Here is a 19776-nt window from a genome sequence, read left to right on the forward strand (position 1 = left end):
GGGTTTCCCTGCTTTTGAGCTGAGAGCTCTTATTGATAGCCAGTCGGAGCATCTGAAAAGGATGGCCTTCTTGATGGCCACCAAAGACTGCTCTCTCGACATATACCGTAAGCAGGGAAGATGCAAGTGTATGCGGAAGTTGCAGAAACTCCAGTTGCCATTGCCTCCTGTAGAGTGTTTTGTATCCTTGAAGCCATCTCAAGTGGAAATGAAAGCCTTACCTGTGAAGCAGAAAGGTCTTGGCTGTTAGAGGGCCCTCGAGGCAAATTGATGGAGTCGGTACCCACAAGTCCTGGCCTGCCACTTTCCGGGGAGTGAGTGTTCCCATCAGCTGTGGTGCAAACATGAGAGTCGGGCTGATGGGGGATGCACACTGAGCGTGTGTGGCTCCCAGACTCCATCCTCTGAGTTAAGAATGTCTTCCCCGTCCCTCTAGTCAGCTGTTAGCAGGCCCTCTCAGGGTGAGCATTACTGAGCCGGCTCATGGCTCCTCATCTCTTCTCCAGCATCTTTGCTGAGTCTTGATTTTAAAGTAGGAATCCAACACATCTGAGATTAAACCAAGAAAATGTGAGAAAAGAACAAATCAGAAAAGGCCAGGTTTGCTGCGTGAACTGTTGAGTTAGGTTTGTATAAATCTATTTTAAACAAAATTGTTTCCTCTTTCTAACCTTCATCAATGAAGGCAAATAGGAATGCCTTTTTCAAAGTAATAGTTTTTATTTGGTTGCTCTATTTATTTATTTATTTGTTTGTTTGTCTATCTGTCTACTTATTTATTTATTTATTTGCTTGTTTGTTTATTTGTTTAGAGGTAGGGTTCCTCTGAGCAGCCTTCACAGTCCTGGATTCACTTTATAGACCAGGCTGGCCTTAAACTCACAGAGAACTGCCTGCTCTGCCTCCCCAAGTGCTGGGATTACAGCCATGTGCCACCATGCCTGGCTATTTAAAACAATTTTTATGTGAGTATTTGTTGTGTATATGCTATAGCATGCATGCAGAAGTCAGAGGTCATTTTACAGGAGTTGGACAATTTCTGGCATGTGGTTGTGGGCATTACACTCAGGTCATTAGACTTGATGGCATGTGTTTTTACCTGGCCAGCCATCTTGCTGTCCTCTAGAGATATGTCATTCAAGATTTTTTATAGGCAGGAAAGCAGAACCAGTTGTGTACCAATTAATGTAAGGCAGTAAGAGTTTATAGAAGATAAAACAGTTAAAAGGTCATGTATTAGCAAATGTTAGAATTGCTGTGGCTAAGTCCAAATCCTCGGGTGGAATGGTAGATGGTACAGCTACTTTGAAAAAGTTTGTCAAAAACTAGCATTTGAGGAAACTGACATTAACATTTGAACTAGGCTCTTAGGTGTATACCCAAGAGAACTGGAAACGTAAATGCCCACAGACTTATGTACAAAGGCTCATACTGGCATCATTTATTAAAGCCCCAAAGTAAAAACAGCTGTTCATAAACCATTAAGTAAGTAAGTAAAGTAGAATATTGTTGTCACAGAATAATATTCAGTCATACAGGAGTGGTTTTGTATTACAGCCTGGATAGACCTTTAAAATGTTATGTTTAATGAGAGAAAACAGACACTAAAGTTTCCTTAGTAAATGAGTGTAGTTACTTGGATTAGCATAAGTAATTTAGTGCCATGAGTGTGGGGAATAATGACACTGTTTAAAACTTAGCTTTGTAGATATAAAAAGCATTGGATTATAGACTTTAAAAGGGTAGGTTTTGTGGTGTATAAAATATAGCTTCCAATGTTAAATCTAAAATTATAAGTAGGTTAGTCTAAAATCTAAAATTATCACTAAAAATGTGTGTGAGTATTTTCCTTGGTGATGCTAGAGATGAAGTCCTTGTCACACCGGGCAGGTACTTTCTCTCTTGCTGCTCCTCCAGTTTGTTTCCCCAGAACCCATTGCTTTTGTGTCACAGATCGGCTTTTAGGTAGGGTCCTTTAGTTATAGCAAATACTTTTTAATCTCTAAGATTTCTACCATGTTGGCTAGAGCAGTTGTATTACAAGGAAGAAGCTGGCAAAAATAACTTGTTTAAAAGGTAGAACCAGGCCTGATGCCACAAGCCTGTACTCCCAACTACTCGGGAGGCTGAGGCAGAAGGATTCTAATTTTAAGGCCTGTCTGGTCTACTGAGTGAGTTAAAGCCTGTCCTGTGGAGCTTAGTGCAACTGTCTCAAATAGAATAAATTTTGCGTTTGTGTATATATTAGTTACTTTTCTACTGCTGTGATGAAACACCAGGACCAAGACAACTTCTGAAAGGAAGCGTTTAATTGGCTTATGCTTCCAGAGGGCTTGTGTTCATGATGGTGGGTTCAGGGCCGTTGGAGAGCTCACATCTCACACTGCAAGCAGGAGGCAGACTGTGCTGGGGATGGTGAGAGGCTTCTGAGAGTGTAAAGCCCGCCCTCAGTAGTGCGCCTCTTCCAACAGGCCACATTCCTAATCCTTCTCAAGTAGTTCCCGTGGGGACTAAGGTTTTTTTTTAACACACAAGCCTATGGGGCCATCCTCAGTCAAACCACACAGTGTATTTGGGTGCACAAGTAGATACTTGAATTGATGCCCTTTTTTTCCTGGAAAATTATTTCTACTTTATAAGCCAGAGAACTTGTCATTCTTTGGTCTTTGAATTGAGATAACACACTGATTAATATAACTTCTTAGAAAATTCATTTTTATCTAACAATCAATGTCCATTTTTCAGTACAGTGTGATGTTTTAATATCTGTGTACAGTGTATGATGCTCAGATCAGGGTAATCCGCTCTGTAGATAGTGACATCTGTCACCAACATGTTGGGGAGTATTGAAATTCTTCTTGTTCTCTGGCTGTTTTGAAGCATGTGTTGTTACCACAGTTACCCTTCCGCTCTCCAGACCACTGTTACTCCCCTGTCCTGTGAGCCTGGACCTGTTGCCACTGACCTCTCCAGTCTCTGCCCCGTACTTTTGATTCCTGCTCTTGTACTTTGACTTGTCACTACTCTAACCTAGTGACACACACTGCAGTCTGGCTCATCTCACGGGTAGTTCTGGGGGCTGCTGCTTTGGTGGTGGGTCCCCATCTTAATGTCACAGCGTCCACAGTGAGCACTTGGCAGCTCAGTGTAGGACAGCGGCAGTCAAGAGCAGATAGGGTGACACTTAGGGGAAGCACCCTGGCTCTGAAGATCTTTCTCCGTGACCCGGCGTCCTGTGTGTGTGACAGACCAGGGACAACAGTGGCGGCTCTGGGGTAAGCTGACTGTCCCTCTTCACAGACAGACCCTGTGGAGTACGTGGAGAACATGTGTGAGAACATGCAGCTATACCCACTTGAGGACTTCCTCACTGGAGACCAGCTCCTGTTTGAGTACAAGCCAGAGGTAAGGGGCCGTCCCGTTCAGGCTGCTTGAGACTGGCAGTGCGGGTGCACGCCTGTAATCCCAGCACTTGGCGGCAGAGGCAGCCTAGGCTCTGTGAGTTCCAGGCCAGCCAGCGCCGACAGAGAAACCCTGTCTCAAAAAGAGGGAGTGGGGAGAGGAAGGGAGGGAGGAGGGGAGAGAGGAGGAGAGGAGAGGAGGGGAGGGGAAAGAGGAAAAAGAGAGAAGAAGGGAGGGAAGAGGAGGGGGAGGAGAGGAGAGGAAGGTGAAAAAAGAGAGGAGGGGAAGGGAAGGAAGAGGAGGTATGGGGGAGAGAGGACAGGTAGGGGAGAGGAAAGGGAAAATGGGAGAGGAAAGGAGAGAGAGCACAAGAAAGAAAAGGAAAACAACAAAAGCCCAAATCTTGGGACTTGAGAGATGGCACAGTGGTTAATAGCACTGACTGCTCTTCCTGAGGACCCAGGTTCAATTCCTAGCACTCAGACGGCAGCTGACAGCTGTTTGCAGCTCCACACAGAAATACAGGCAAAACACCAATGCACATAAAATAAATTATTAAAAAGAACAAAACTTGCTTTAGTCAAGAAGGGAGTGGAAAAATGTAGGGATGTTTAGTCAGACATTCTCAGGAGTGTCTTACACAGGCTGCTCTTTTGTCTGAGGCAGTCTCCTGTTTCCCAGGCTGGCCTCTACCTGCTTTGTAGCTGAGGATGGCCTTGAGCTGCTGACCTTGTGCTTCTCAGGTGCTTTCACTGTAGCACTTTGACTGTAGCTTTGGCATCACCCTGCCAAGCTGTGTGGCACTAGCTGTCAGCCTCTGGGCCTCTTGTGAGCTAAAAAGTAAGCACGTCTACAGATGAGTTCCATCTCAGCCCTGAATGTTTGCCTTGGAGTACAAGAGATGCACACACGATTTCTTACACTATTTGTAATTACTCAAGTGCTGAAACACGTGAAGTAGCTAAGGCAGTCTCAAAGACTTGTGTAGTGGTTCTAAGTGTTCTTTTCCTAAAGACTTTCATTTTTAAAATGATCTCATTGCATTATTGTTTGTGTATTAGTGTTTTGTTTATACGTGTCTGTAAGGGTGGCAGATGTCCTGGAGCTTCAGGCAGTTGTGAGCTGCCGTGTGGGTGCTGGGAATTGAACCAGGGTCCTCTGGAAGAGCAGCCAGTGCTCTTAACCGCTGAGCCAGCTCTCCAGCTCACTAAGCATTCTTTTTTAACAAATTGCCTAGCCTATTTTTAATTGCAAACTCAGGACACTTATGATTTTTAATACTTGATGTATTTATAAGAAAAACATAAAGAGTCCCTGTATTAGAAATTAATTACTTCTGGGCTGAGCCCGAATTATAGATGCTTGAGAGCCTAGTCCAGGAGAATCTTAAGCTCAAGGCCTATCTGAACTCTGGGTAGAGACCCTGTTTTAAATAGAGTCAAAAGAGGATTGGGGGTGTAGCTCAGTGAAGAATTTGCCTAGCGTACATACACAAGGGCAGAGGCCTAATCCCTAGGGCTACAGGGAAAACTTTCATACGATATTGTATGCAGATGAAGAGTTGGTTAGCCACTCCTCTACTGGGAAACAAGTCAGCCTGAGGCCATTTACCTCAGTATTTGTCAGTGTCTGGAGACATTTTGTCTGAGGCAGGGATGTGGGCTGTAGGGTGCACCTAGGAGCGAGTAGATGGAAGCTAAGATGGTACAAATCTTCCTAAAATGCACAGAACAGGAGCTGGCAGTGAAGAATTCTCTAGCCCAAGACACAGCTAGGACAGACACTGCTTCTTGCCACCTAGGACAATAACATCACCCGCTTAGTTAGCATTAGTGAAGTTCCAGATGAGCAGTGTTCAAAGCACCGCGAGGATCCACGCTTGATGCTTGTCCATTATACCTCAACAGAAGTAAAAATGAGGTTTATGAAATAGTATTAGACTTAGAGTTTATGAGCTAGACACAGGTCACTGGTCAAGACTACAGCTAACAGTGCAGCTGTTTGTTGTGTATTTACTTAAATTCTTGCTATGTTTTCCTCTTCCCGTCTCTCATGTCCCCTCCTCTCCCCTTTATTAGGTCATTGCTGAGGCCCTAAACCAGCTAGTTCCTCAAAAGGCAAATCTGGTTCTTCTGTCTGGTGCTAATGAAGGCAGGTGTGACCTCAAGGAGAAGTGGTTTGGGACTCAGTACAGCATAGAGGGTAAGGCTGATTCTCCTCCTCAATTTAAGGGTATCTGACTCATCTGAGGGTTTTAAAAGATTATTTACGCGTGTGCGTGTAAGAGTTCATGTGCAACCATGCATGTGTGGGTCCCTGTAGAAGCCAGCCGCTGTCAGATTCCACAGAGCTGGAGTTAGAGGCAGTTGTGAGCGCCGTGTGGGTATGGGTGCTTGAGCAGCAGCACTCTTTCACTGCTGGGCCATCTTTCTGGCCCCATCAGCTGGGAATTTTTATCCTTTAATAATTTGATGTTTTTTTACAAGTACAAAAAGTGCATGTGTTTGCTTGCACAATTGCGTGTACACACACAATTTTATTAAATTTTTAGACAGGGTCTCACTGTGTAGCCCTGGCTGACCTTAAATTCATTGTGTGGCACAAAATTGCTACCCCCCCCCCTTTTTTTTCTTTTTTGAGACAGAGTCTCTCTGCATAGCCATGACTATCCTGGAACTCGCACGGTGTGTGTAGACCAGGGTGGCCTCCAGTTCACAGAGATCTGTGTGTCCCTGCCTCACAGTGCCGCTGCTCCAGGTGTGCTCTGCCACACCAGGTCAGGTTGCTGTTGTCTGCACTCTTCTCCGCATTATCCTTTAACTCCCCACAGTAGCTCACTAAGCTCTGAACGATGGCTGCTAGCCCAAAGTCCCACCGTCCTCCAACAAACCTGGGCTCTTCTGTCACAGCTTACAGTTTCTGTTGTGGTAAAACATCATGTCCAAAACTGTCCTGAGATAAAACATGTCTTGGGAAGGAAAGGGTTTATTTCTTCTTACAGCTCTCAGGTCAGGGCAGGGATCTGAGGAATCTGGGAACCTGTCCCCCCCCCCCCCACACACACACACTGTGAAACAGATCACAGAGGAGGGTGGCTTATTGACTTGCTCTCCATGGCTTTCTCAGCGTGTCTTCTAGGACGACCTGCCAGGGGTGGCCCCCCTCCCGTAAATCAAGGAAGTACCTACAGACATCCCTGTGCAATCTGGGGAGGCATTTTCTCCCTAAGATTACCGCTTCCAGGTGTCACTGGCCTCCAGCTCACAGAGATTTGCCTGCCTTTGCCGCCCCAGTGCTGGGGAAGGAGTGTGCCGCTATGCCTGGCAAAAAGTATAAGATGTTTAAAATTTAGTTGGAAATGAAACTTACTCATATTTTGTTCTTTACTGCTGTCCTTATATTTGTGAATTAGTGAAAATATCCTCAGGTGGTTATTCGGTGGGCAGATGTTTTACTTGTTACTCATTGGTATTATTTACTGTTTTTGAGGCAAGGTCTTGCTGTGTATGCCTGGCTGACTGCTGTCCCTCTGTGCGCCACCACTTTTGCTTGTATTTTGTTTTAGAGAAGTGCTTCTGTGGAAGCATCATTGCCTATTGCCTGCTCTCTGCAGTGTTCAGAATACCAAACTATTCTTTTAAAAAGAGAAGAGAGAGGGGCCGTCACTTGTCAGACTTCACTTAGCATGTGTGTGTCACCTGGAGATCCACAATAGTCTCAGGCCAAATGTAGTGACACATGCTCCTAATTGAAGTACCCAAAGCCCCACTGGGAGAGCAGTGTGGGCTGTGTCACCAACAGTGAAGAGGGGGCAGTCCAGGAGGAAAGCTTGACTCTGTCACAGAGGGTCTGGGTAGGACCTGGGTTCTTCGTTGCTAGCCATATCTCAGATGCTGGCGGTGCTGCTGGCTAGTGAGTTTCTGGGTTTAGCTATGCCTGAGGAGAAGCTGAGTGCTGAAGGCTCAGTTGATGGCTGGCTTGTTGAGAGAATTCTGAACGTTGCATTTTTTGTTGGCTCATCTGTTTTTCCCTCCACAGATATTGAAGGCTCTTGGGCTGAACTATGGAAGAGTAATTTTGACCTAAATCCAGACCTTCATCTTCCAGCTGAGAACAAGTACATAGGTCAGTAAAACAGTGATCATTGTGTATGTATATACACATAAAAGATGTTCAGAATATTTTTATTAAAAATTACTCATGATGTCCTGTACTCTGGCCAAAATTTGGCTATGAGTCTCAGTATCTCCTTCGCTACCCTAGTGGGTAGAGTCTTTCAGAGGCCCTCTGTGGAAGGCTCCTGTCCTGTTTCTTGTCTTCTCCTACTTCCCATGTCTATCCTGTTTGCCCTTCTGAGTGAGGTTTCAGCCTCTTCCCTAGGGTCCTCCTTGTTGTTTAACTTCTTTAGGACTATAGATTTTAGTATGTTTATCCTATATTATATGGCTATGAGAAGACAGGAATGCCACAAGGAGACAGAGGCAAAAAACCTGGGCCCACAGGGCCCTGCAGAGACCAATACTCCAACCAAGGATCATGCATGGAGATAACCTAGAACCCCTGCACAGATGTAGCCCATGGTAGCTCAGTTTCCAAGTGGGTTCCCTAGTAATGGGAACAGGGGCTGTCTCTGACAGGAACTCAGTGGCCTCCTCTTTGATCACCTCCCTCTGAGGGGGTAGCAGCCTTACCAGGCCACAGAGGAAGACAATGCAGCCAGTCCTGATGAGGCCTGATAGGCTAGGGTCAGATGGAAGGGGGAGGAGGACCTCTCCTATCAGTGGAATAGGGGAGGGGTTGGGAGGAGATGAAGGAGGGAAGGTGGGATTGGGAGGAAATGGAAGGGGCTGCAGCTTGAATACAGAGTGAATAAATTGTATAAATGATAAATAAAAAAGTTAAAAAAATTAATCATGGGCCTAGAGATGTTTAAGAGCAGTGGCTGCTCTTTCAGAAGACCACAGTTCAGTTTCTAGCCTCCAGATGGTGGCTCACTATTATTTCTCTGGCCTCATCTTTTATTCTTCCTTTTTTTTTTTTTTTTAAATTAACTATCTTTTTTTAAAGGTCATTAATGTATAATTTATTTTTATGTACATTTGGTGTTTGGCCTGCATGTATGTCTGTGTGATTGAGTCAGATCTACTGGAACTTATGTTACAGATTGTTGTGAGCTGCCATGTGGGTACTGGGACTTGAAGCTGGGTCCTTTGTAGAACAGCCAATGCTCTTAATCATGAGCCATCTCTCCAGCCCCTAAATGAACTGTCTCTTACCTGCATGTTAATTAAGTAGCTAGCCATTCATTTGCAATGACAAGTCAGGCTATAGGTGAGCTGAACTTTATGGGAATCTCTTAGAGTCCTTAAGGTTAGCAGAAGATACTCCAATGACAGATTCACTCATGAATTGGTTCTGCAAGGACCCTGACCCAAAGGCCACTCTCTCCTGGCTAACAGTTACTTGAGAACAGGAATGAAGCTGAGTGTACAGAGATGAGAGTCTGCTGTTGGGAATTAGATATTTCCAGTTTTCATCTAATTTAAGGCCAAGTATACATTGTACTCTTAATATTTGCAAACTGAGCACTCTTTTCCTGTTGTCAGCCATGGACTTTACACTGAAGGCTTTCGACTGCCCTGAAACGGAGTACCCTGCTAAGATCGTCAACACGTCGCAAGGGTGCCTGTGGTACAAGAAAGACAACAAGTTCAAAATCCCCAAGGGTGAGCTGACGCCCTCGGAAGGGGTGATGTGGGAAATCTGTCTCTCGTGTGCCAGTGCTGTGTTCTGTTGCCTGCACCCTTGCCCTCTGAAGCCCTTTCACACCTAGACTGATCGTGTGCTTCTGTGCTTGAGGGGTAGATGTGAATGCGCTGCTGGTCTAGTGCTGACGTCACTGGATACCAAGCTGCCCTCGCTCTTATCCCCACGACCTGCGGAGTGGGAGGGGGGACCACACACACACAGACACACAGACACTATACATACACACACACACAGACACTCACTATACACACACACACACACACAGACACACACACACAGACACACACACTATACACACACACACACATAATTTAAAATTTTAGTTCTAGAAAGAAACTGTTTTTAAGTATTTTTTCCTTTGAGAAAACCAGGTATTTGACCATCTTAAAGGACTGATTGTATTATTTAAACATTATTTTTAAAAACAGGATAAGATGAGGAAAGTCATTCCCAGATACAAGAGAAAGCCAGACCCAGAACTGTAAAGTGAAGTCTTCCTCCAGCTGCTTCTCTCTGCCTTTTGCATTTAGCATGTACAGTGTGGGCTAACCAGAATCTTTAAGGGCCTTCCCTTTAGGGGATGGCCACGCTGCGCTCTTCTTAGTCTTCTTAGCTCTTCTTAGCCTGCCATTTAATCAGGTCCCTGAACCTTGACCGTCTCCCTTCCACCTTTTCTCTAAATCTTCACTCAGTATGTAATTCAGGCTGGCCTAAAAACGGCAATCCTCCTGCCTTAGTCTCCCAGGTTTGGGGACTCGAGGCTGTACCATTACAGTTTTTCTTGACTGGTTTATAAGAATTTATAAATAGTTATTGGCATTTGTTCAGCTTCTTTAGAAAAAGGCTCTTATTCTCACGTGTATACGTGTATTACTATCTCACCTGTCTGAAGTTATTGATAAATATGGCTGTTTATACCTTTCTGTATGTGTCTGATATTCCTGTAGTTTAGAGTGTGCCTTCTATCATATTTATTTGGAATGGTTAAAAAAATACATTTTAAAAGTTTTAAGAATAAAAATAAAGTATGTAGGGATAAAAGAGAACAGGCATGTGATGAGGCTTGAAGGATTAGTAGTTTATTTTTAATTTAAAAGCCACATTAAAAGAAGATAATGGGTGTTGAAGCTTCTGGCCTTCTGTTTTATCCATGGCCTTGTTCTTTCAGCCTATATACGTTTTCATCTGGTCTCACCTTTGATACAGAAGTCTGCAGCAAAGTAAGTGTGTGGGTTTTTGTTTGTTAGGTTTTTTTTTTTTCCCCTCGAAAAAAAAAATTTAAATCATTGACCGTGCCGGGTAGTTTTACGTCAACTTGCCACAAGCTAGAGTTTGTTTTACAAAGGGCGAATCTCGGTTGAGAACGACTGACCTGTGGGAAAGCCTGTGGTGTGTTTTCTTGATGGCCGGTCGCTGTGAGCAGGGCCGTCCGTGGGTGGTGCTCCACGTCTGTAAGAAAGCAGCCCAGATAAGCGGTGCCCTCCATGGGCTCTGCACCAGCTCCTGCCCTGCCTGAGTCCCACCCTCGCTTCCTTTGGTGATGGACTGTGACGTGGAAGTGGAAGCAGAGTAAACCCTTTCCTTCCGAGTTGCTTTTGGCGCCGGCGTTTCACTGCAGTGATGGCTCTAAGTAAGGCGTTGGCACTAGGAGCGGAGCGCTGGCCGGCAGACTGGACTCTGTGGGGAGGGTGTGGAAGGGCTGTGGAGTTTGGGGCTAGAGAAGCCATTGATTGCTGAGAGCTTAGTGAGCTGTGCTGGGAACTTGGAGGCACAGTGCTGAGTGGTGCAGAAGGTGGGGCCTGGCTTGGGAAGACTGTCTCGGGCCTTTTGTGTGACATTTTGACCTAAGAATGTGTGGTGTCTGGTCAGCTGGGGCTGAAGAATGAACCTGCCCATTCGGACTTCTGGGAAGCATTTTCTCAGGGCCAGCACACATTGACTCTTTTAATTACTGGAAAACAGCTTTATTTCAGTCTGAACACTTGGTTATTTTCTCTTGTAGTACTTGCACTATGCTGGCTGTTTACTTATTTTTCCGTGCTCTAAGCAAGTTAGAATAACTGGTCGGCAGGTCGCAGTTCCTGGCTTGGGCGTGTTTAGCCTTCCCGGGAACTAGGAGGGGAGCCATTGCGGCTGGCTCCTCACCTGCAGAGAAGACCGGCTCAGTTTCTGGTATCTGGTCCTTGATGATTTGCAGGGAGTTAGGGTTTATTTTATTTTAAATCGTGTATGCTTGAATGCTTCTGGTGGGTATCATTGGGGACAGTCCAGAAGAAGGCATTGCCTCTCCTGAGCTGGAATTAGAAGCAGCTGTGACGTGCTTGTTGCGGGTGCTGGGAACTGAACTAGGTCCTAACTCTCCGCCCCAGCTTCCAGACTTTCAGTTAGACCTTTCTCTTTACACGTTGCTCACGTATTTATGTGGGTAAGTCGCTGCGGGAGATCAGAGGGCCCAAAAAGTGAGTTACAGGAAAGGCTCAGACACTGTTAGTGCCTTTCTTTGCCTCTTAACTGTGCAATCCAGCTCTGAAGTGTCCATACCCAAAATATACTGCTCTTCTCCCTTTTCTCATGTTTTAGGTTTATGAGTCTGCAAGCTTAGCCTGTTGGGTAGCTGGGCTGCTGGCTAGTTGGGGCTGGTTGTTTCTGATGCTGGCTCATTCCCTCACTGTATGTTTGCACATTGTCATGTTCTACATGTATGTGACATGAAAAGATTGGCAAACACTCAGGGCAGCCCTGTGATACCCCTGTGAAGCTGGTCCTGAGTAAGCTGGACTGACTTTCAGACCTCATGGGTTGTCTGTTCTGGAGTAGAGTTAACACCTTACTAAAAAAGTGAAGTTTCGTACTCTGATAGAAACAGCTCTTATTCTCATTTCTCCTGCCAGTTAATGATGCTAGTTACAATTTGTGCTTTGCAGTGTTGTCCTCTTTGACATCTTCGTCAACATTCTCACTCATAACCTTGCTGAGCCAGCCTATGAGGCTGATGTGGCGCAGCTGGAGTATAAGCTGGTGGCTGGGGAGCATGGCTTGATTATCCGAGTGAAAGGCTTCAACCACAAACTACCTGTAAGTACACAGCTCCATTTTTCTCTGGTGTGGAGGCCCGTGTTCCTCTTTAATGCCCCACGGTGCTACTCGGAAGCCTCCGTGTGGGTCTGTGGTGGAGAGGTGTCCCCATGGGGGTCCTCTCGCATGTGGCCCTGTTGTGACTTTGAACATACACAGGGTCCTTGCCCCGGCTCCCCTCGGTGCTGGGCTGTGATGTGTTTTATCACAGCATTGAAGAAGCAGGCTAGAGCAGGCCTACCCCTGATGCTGGGACTTGATGAGTCTCAACTGTAAGGACTCCTGTCTCTGGGTGCATGGTGCCTGGCTTATTCTGCATGGGTGCTGGGGTGGAATGTAGTCTTTATTCTTGCGTGGCAAGCAGTTTACTAACTGAGCCATCTCCCCAGCCCCAAGAAACAAACACACACACACACACACACACACACACACACACACACACACACACATATATATTATTGGCAGTGCACAGAGAGCAAACAGCCCATGTTTAGGTATGAGCTCACTTCTCTTTGCCTTTGTTCCTCTGAAATCCTTACTAGCATTTAGGTTTGGTTTGAGGTGAATTCTCACAAAAGAGCAATAATAAATTTAAGGAAAGACATTAATATTTTGGGAACTGGGTTCATGTAAGAAAGATTCCACAGGAAAGAGCCTAACAGAGTCCAACTTTGTGCTGGCAGAGCAACTGAAAAGTACAATTCTTTCCTTAATTCTTTGCCTACAATTCTACAATTCTTTGCCTCTGTTTGCTTAACAGGAAGCACTATGGAGTGATTTACTTAGGTTCACCTCCAAGTTTTAAGATTCAAACAAATTAAATCCCAGAATACAGTGGGCGTCTTTTGGGAAATAAGTTTAAAAAGCTGTTTCAAAATACAAACCTTAGAAAATTGATGTTCTTCATTTTTTTGAGGCTTACCTCACCTTAATACTTAAAAATTATATAGAATATATTTATAGAAAACCAAAAATTGATATATTTACAGAGTATAGATAAAGCTTTCTAAAAAAATTGAGAATGAGATATAACAACGTTGTAGAATAAATGATGCATCTTGCCTAAGTTCCTGAATGATAGACTTGGTCAGTGTCAGGCTGTCAGTGACCAGCTGTCCTGGTTGATCCAATAGCCTTTTCCTTTTCCATTTACTATCCTTTAGAAATGGTTGGAAGCAAGTATGTGAGTTACATGTTGGGAAAAACAAAATATCTAGGACTAGGAAATAGTTTTAAGTTCGAGCTAAAGAAAAGAGTAAAACTTCACATTTCTAGGTAAGGTAGTTGTGTTGTTTGTTACTTTTGGAGACAGGGTCTCACTATGTAGCTCAGGCTGTCCTGGAACTCAGTATGTAGACCACTATGTAGTCAGACTGGCCTTGAACTCAGAGATTCGCCTGCCTCTTTCTCCCCGAAAGAGAGAGAGAAGGTGTGAGCCACCATGCCTAGCTTGGATAAGACAATTCAATATTAAATAGTTATCACAGTTTTCAAAATGTATATGCAAATGTAATACCCTTCCAGCTAAAGATGCATTTTAAAGATAGTTTGGAAGGAAAATGATAAATGATGAAAACTGGAGACACATTGCTTCAACTTTGAGGAATATTGCGGCCTTGGCCACTGGCAGTTGAGGCATGAGCCCTTCCCTTAGGTTCCTTGCAGCGCCTGTGTCCTCCCTTCCCTTGGCGCTAACTGAAGGAAAGTGGGTCCTCCCTGAAGTGTAGTGTGGCTCTGTGCTTTGCTGCTCACGTTGCTCTCCCCTCGCAGCTGCTCTTCCAGCTCATTATTGACTACCTGGCTGAGTTCAGCTCCACCCCCGCTGTCTTTACCATGATAACGGAGCAGCTGAAGAAGACCTACTTCAACATTCTCATCAAGCCGGAGACGCTGGCCAAGTAGGTGTTCAGGAGATACATGCCCTAGAGTGCTTGATTTGCTAGGAGGGGGTGTATGAGGTGTGAGTTAAATTGTTCACCATGCCAGTGCCTTTCAACCTTCACTGCTGAGAATTTAACCAGGGTTCCAGAAGAGCAGAAGGAGCAACAGCTTAAACATCGTGGAATGCACCCCAGGGCTGATTGCACGCGCATGGGCGTCTGTGTGTGACTAGGAGAAAGGCGCCCCGTGGGACTCTTGAACAGAGTGGAGAGTTCCGTGGGAAGGGCAGGAAAGGTCCCTGTGGGTTGGCACAGCCCTTTGTCAGGTGGCTTTAAGCCCCTTCATGCGTCATTGCTTGATGTCTGTAATTGGTCATAAAACAGCTGACCTTAAACATAGGTCCTGCTTTTTAAAGTGACAAAATGTTGAATCACAGATATTAGGAACTCGAGAAATTCAGTAGCTCTTAGGGAAGCAGTTTGGAGGTGGACAATGAAGTTAGTCTGATAATGAGCTAGGGTCATTACCCAGACTATAAATCATCACAATCATAGACACTATTAGATTATCTTCTAGTAATACAAATTAGTGAAATTTATAACAAAAGTAGAAATAATTTAAAATTTGTTAAATTTTGCTAATATTAATTTTAAAATTTGTTAAAATTAGTTAAATTTGACTCATTTGACTTAAGTGAAATCTTTCACTCTGCAACTGAGACAGGAAGGTGGGCAAACCTATTTAAAACTCTGAAAGCAGTTTTAATTGCTGATTTGGCTGCTATGGCATTTTTCTCCATCTTAAGTTATGGTGGGAATCACCTGTCTTTGGAATGCAATAGAATCTTGACCTGAAATTTTTCTTAAGATACATTTCTTGTAACATTTTTTAAAAACTATCCCTTGTACAGAGATGTGCGGCTCTTAATCCTGGAATATTCCCGCTGGTCTATGATTGACAAGTACCAAGCTTTGATGGATGGCCTTTCCCTTGATTCTCTGCTGAACTTTGTCAAGGATTTTAAATCCCAGCTCTTTGTGGAGGGCCTGGTGCAAGGGAATGTTACAAGCACGGTGAGCGAGGGTTCTCACAGTAGGCGGGGCCTGTCAGTGTGCTTTGGGTCTGGACTTACTCTTTCCTAAAGGCTTTGGTGGTGAGCATTGCCAGGTTCTGGTGGGAGTATCCGACCCCTGATCCGGGCAGCTCTGTTCTTAGGAAGAAGACGGTTTATGATTGCGTGAAAGCGGTTTGTTATTAATTTGGTTTTGGTTAAATTCGCTGAAGATCCTATGTAGAGACGAATGTAGAGATTGAAATAGGAGGGTGATAAGCTGTGCACACACACGCACAGCCAGCATCTGCAAGCCAGGCCTGGCCACGCCAAGAAGGAAAGCAGCTTCCAGGGCCCGTGGGGTGCAGAGAGGGAGAAGAGAGTTGTTTAATGTGTATATACTTCTGGTGGGGATGTTCTGAAAGTTTGTCTCACAAGTATCACTGTACACTTTTAAAACTGGTTAAGCAATGAGCTGGGTTATAGGAAAATGGTAAAGCCTGAAAATAATGGAATAAATGAAAAGAAGTGCCTAGGAGACACCCAGGAAAAAGATGCCCTAACTCCCTGGCTGACTGGCTAAGGCATGGAGCAGACTTTTGGGAGAATATCAAAAAGGTCACTGGTAAACTGTGGCTATAAAAATGGTCACTGGTAAACTGTGGCTGTAAAGATGGTCACTGGTAAACGGTGGCCATAAAAATGGTCACTGGTAAACGGTGGGTTCTGCTCTGCCCTTTGTTTCTGGGAAGGATAGAACTCCAAATCGCACACCAGCCTTGGTTTCTGTTTCTGAGCCTCACCAGCTGTCTGCATCTGGCACAGTGGGAGGACAGGTCGAGTTTTGGTTGAGGAGGAGATAGCCACAGGAGAAATGACCGAGCTGAGCTTACCTTCGCTCAGCTCTTGTAGTCAGCCCAAGCGCTGGTCTGTCACTTGCTCTACCCAGGCTGTGTCCACTGGCGCAGACTTCCAAAATGCAGCACTGGCCATGGCATGGCCAGCTAGATAATGTGAACAGGGAGTTGTTGAAATGTAAAGTCCAGCAGAGGGACAGCCCGAGTCGCTTAGCATGTGATGAACAGCTTGTCCAGAGTTCAGGTGGCAGACCCGCCTTCCTCATGCTGCCCAGAGTGTGCAGGCACTTAGAGGTTGCAGTTACCAATTCTGAGGTCCGTGTTTGCTTGTCTTTTATCTTGTAGGAGTCTATGGATTTCTTGAAATACGTTGTTGAGTAAGTATTGGGTTCAGTTTTCTCTTTGAGGTGCCCTTCCCAGAAAGCATTAAACTGTAGCCAAGTGTTCCTCAGCTGATTCATACCTTCCCTGCACTTGCTTGGCTTTCTCGAGCCTGATGTAAACAGAGCAGTTCAGAAGGGAGGTGGAGCCCAAGGTATTGGGTTTGGGCTTGGGGGGAGCGGAAGGTCTGCCCCTGGGAGCCACGCTGACTGTTTTGCAGCAAGCTGAACTTCATGCCCCTGGAGCGGGAGATGCCTGTGCAGTTCCAGGTGGTGGAGCTGCCGGGCGGCCACCACCTGTGCAAGGTCAAAGCTCTCAACAAAGGCGACGCGAACTCTGAAGTCACCGTGTACTACCAGGTGAGTGGGCCACTAGCTCAAGGGTGGCGGGAGTCCGTCCCCGACCGAGCCCAAGTACTGAGAAGGCATCTGTTAAAGGGCATGCAGGAAGAAACGAGAGTGAACTTAGCTGAGCGGTCAGTGCAGTACAGACAGCATGGCCACCAGATCGGAAGAATCCATCACCTGCTTTTCGTGGGGTGGTAAATGCGAGGCAGAATTCTTTATTGTCTGGGACCCAGTGGAGGGAGGAGGCGGCGGTCTGTAAAAAAGTGCCTTTCAGCACCCCTCAGTCGGCTCAGAGCCTGCTTTAGCCTTTGGTTGATCCCACTACTAATTTGTGAATATCCTCTCTGAACCTGTCCTGTCCAGTCTGTGGTCTAGCCTTTGGGTAACATGGCCTTGCTTACTTTCTTTTTGACTTTTTATTGTTGCTGATCCTGGGCCTGACCCCCGTCTCCCCATTGTCTGTGTGTCTGTGTGTGCATACAGGTGTATGTAGAAGTCAGAGGTCAACCTTGGATATCATTCCTCAGGTGCCATCTGTTCCCCTGCCCCCTCTCTTTTTAAAAAATTGAGTCAAGTCCCTCGCTGGCTTGGAGTGTACCATGTAGGAAAGGCTGGTGGTCACTGAGCCCTGTGATTGCAAGTATATGCCATCATACCAAGAATTTTCTTTTCCAATAAAAGTATTTTTATTGGAGTGTTTTGCCTGCATGTATATCAGTGTACCACGTGTATGCCTGGTACCTGCAAAGCCTAGAAAGGGGTGTTGGAGCGTTGGAACTGGAGTCCAGACGGTTGTGAGCCACTGTTCGGGTGCTAGGAGCTAGTTCCAGCTCCCACCCTGTATTTCTTAAGTGTGGGTTCTGGGGATTGAACTCATGTCCTTGTGCATGTAGGCAAGCACTGGCCGCCTGAACCATCTCCCCAGTCATTCCTCCTCTCCCGTCCTGTCTTATTTGACATTGTCCTGGTTTTCAGAAGTAAATGCATCATGAAATGATGCCATGCTCATCTCATACAAACTGCTTCGTTTAGGAAACTCTTCCCTCCACAGAACAGACTTGACTGGTTTTGTTGCAGCCCTCTCAAAGGGAAACAGGAAGTCTTGCTGCTTGTTGGTCAGAGCTGGTAGGACATGCAGGCACTGTCTTTTTCCTCTGGTGAAATAGGAAAGCCAAGGAATGAATGTCCTAGAAGCCTGCAAGAGACCTACTCTGACATGCACTAGCAACGTCCTTGTTTGGCCTCCGTCTACACTTTTATTCTGAGTTTGTGTGCTGTTCTCCAGGCTTCTGGGCTACTTTCGTAGTACTTGGTTTGTGCCTATGTGTTTGAGAAACAGATTCAGCTCCTCCACAGCCACTACCCTGCCATCCTCCTTAGGTCCTTGAATGACAGGTACTTGATTTTACCATGTATCCTGGGCCTCGCAGGCAGGAGCTGTCAGGCTAGGTACTGTTGGCTCACCCGTGTCTACCTGGAAGTGTACACTAGTGCCAGCCAGTCTACAACTAGCGGTGTTCCAGTGGGATTCCTGCCCTCGGGCTCTCAGGCCGCTGGGAAGGTAGCTAATAAACAGGACTGTGAGGTCAGGAACCCTAGGAGAGTAGTGGCCAAGGTCATTAAACCTGTGAGCCATTGCTCATCTGCTCACCTTTCCCCTTCAGTCAGGTACCAGGAGTCTAAGAGAATACACACTCATGGAGCTTCTTGTGGTAAGTGCACGGAGGGTGGGCTTCAGGGGTTCCTGGTCTACCGTGAGGCCAACATTTATGCCGAAGGGCTGTGCAGCTGTGCAGGTCAGAAACTTGTAACTGGAGGGTCAGGCTGTCTATCCGCAGCCCGTATGTGCAGTCAAGGGCCTGGACCGCGTAGGAGAAAAGCTTGTATGGGAGGCTGGGTTTTGGAATTTATGGAACTTTGGGGCAGGAAATTGGCTTCTCTCCCGGAAGCTGGGCTGATGGATGTGTGCTGGGTTACAGATGCACATGGAGGAGCCCTGCTTTGACTTCCTTCGAACCAAGCAGACCCTGGGGTAAGTGCGGGCAAGAGCGCTGCGGACGGGCTTCCCCTGCAGGCAGCTGGCCAGCCCACCGGGGCCCTTGCCCACCCTACAGGGGAGTACCTACATGTCCGCCCTTCGGCAGTCTGTATGATGGACGATGATCACGCCTTCAGTTTGTTCAGGCGCTGGACAAGCTGGAAAAGTTAGCTTGTACCTAGTTGAACAGCGGTGGGGACCTGCACTTCCACACAAGCAGCTGCGCGCCCACACTTCCAAAAGGGCAGGAGCCCATTACTGCCGTGCTCAGCGCCTCTCTGGGCAGCGACCGGGTCACCTCGTGAACTCCTCAACTTCTCTGTCTGGCTCTAGGTACCATGTCTACCCAACCTGTAGGAACACATCTGGGATTCTGGGATTCTCCGTGACCGTTGGGACTCAGGCAACCAAATACAAGTAAGTGACTGGGTCCCCGCTGCTCTTAGGGGGTCGTGTGGTGAGTAGCTGCAGGCTCGCCCCTGAGGCTTGTACAGCTGAGGCCAGCATGCTTTGCTTTGCTTAGCTTAGCTTAGTTGGCAGGGGTGGGGCGGACAATGGCCAACCCATCTAGGACCAACAAGAGGCTTTGCGGCTTCTCTAGGGTGTCGCTCAAATCTTATACTTCACTCTGTGGGGCTTACATGTTTGATTTCAGGGAGAGCAGAGAAAAGGGCTGTTGGGCTGATGGTATAGAGTATCTCTGAATGCACAAAGCCCTGGGTTGGATTCCCAGTACCACACAGAGGCAGGCGTGATCGCATCCTCTTGTAATCCTAGCACTTGGGAGGCAGTCACGTGGATAAGTCAGGGCCAGCCCAGGCCTCATGACTGTCTTAACCCCCAAACCACTGGATAGCTCAGCGGCTAGGACTACCAGTCCTCATAGCGGACCACTTCCATCACCTCTGTGGTGGCTCAATCCTGTGTCTGACTCCAAGAAACCCAGTGCTTTCTTCTGATCTCTGTGGGCACCAG

General features: G+C 46.3%; 1 protein-coding gene across 2 annotated transcripts in view; it reads left to right on the plus strand.

Annotated features, from left to right (window-relative positions):
* Nrdc (nardilysin convertase) overlaps positions 1 to 19776 on the plus strand; it is a 65468-nt gene that overhangs the window by 43977 nt on the left and 1715 nt on the right. For both annotated transcript variants that reach the window (XM_055628784.1, XM_055628785.1), the window contains 13 exons: positions 3301 to 3405; positions 5481 to 5604; positions 7441 to 7527; positions 9009 to 9128; positions 10340 to 10391; positions 12096 to 12246; positions 14017 to 14144; positions 15038 to 15200; positions 16381 to 16412; positions 16637 to 16775; positions 18428 to 18475; positions 18743 to 18795; positions 19135 to 19218. In XM_055628784.1, coding sequence (XP_055484759.1) covers positions 3301 to 3405; positions 5481 to 5604; positions 7441 to 7527; positions 9009 to 9128; positions 10340 to 10391; positions 12096 to 12246; positions 14017 to 14144; positions 15038 to 15200; positions 16381 to 16412; positions 16637 to 16775; positions 18428 to 18475; positions 18743 to 18795; positions 19135 to 19218 — 1286 coding nt within the window. The remainder of the gene's footprint in view (positions 1 to 3300; positions 3406 to 5480; positions 5605 to 7440; positions 7528 to 9008; positions 9129 to 10339; positions 10392 to 12095; positions 12247 to 14016; positions 14145 to 15037; positions 15201 to 16380; positions 16413 to 16636; positions 16776 to 18427; positions 18476 to 18742; positions 18796 to 19134; positions 19219 to 19776) is intronic.

The sequence above is a fragment of the Psammomys obesus genome, unplaced genomic scaffold (assembly GCF_907164565.1).
Source record: "Psammomys obesus unplaced genomic scaffold, mPsaObe1.curated_primary_1811, whole genome shotgun sequence".
Taxonomy (NCBI): Eukaryota; Metazoa; Chordata; class Mammalia; order Rodentia; family Muridae; genus Psammomys; species Psammomys obesus.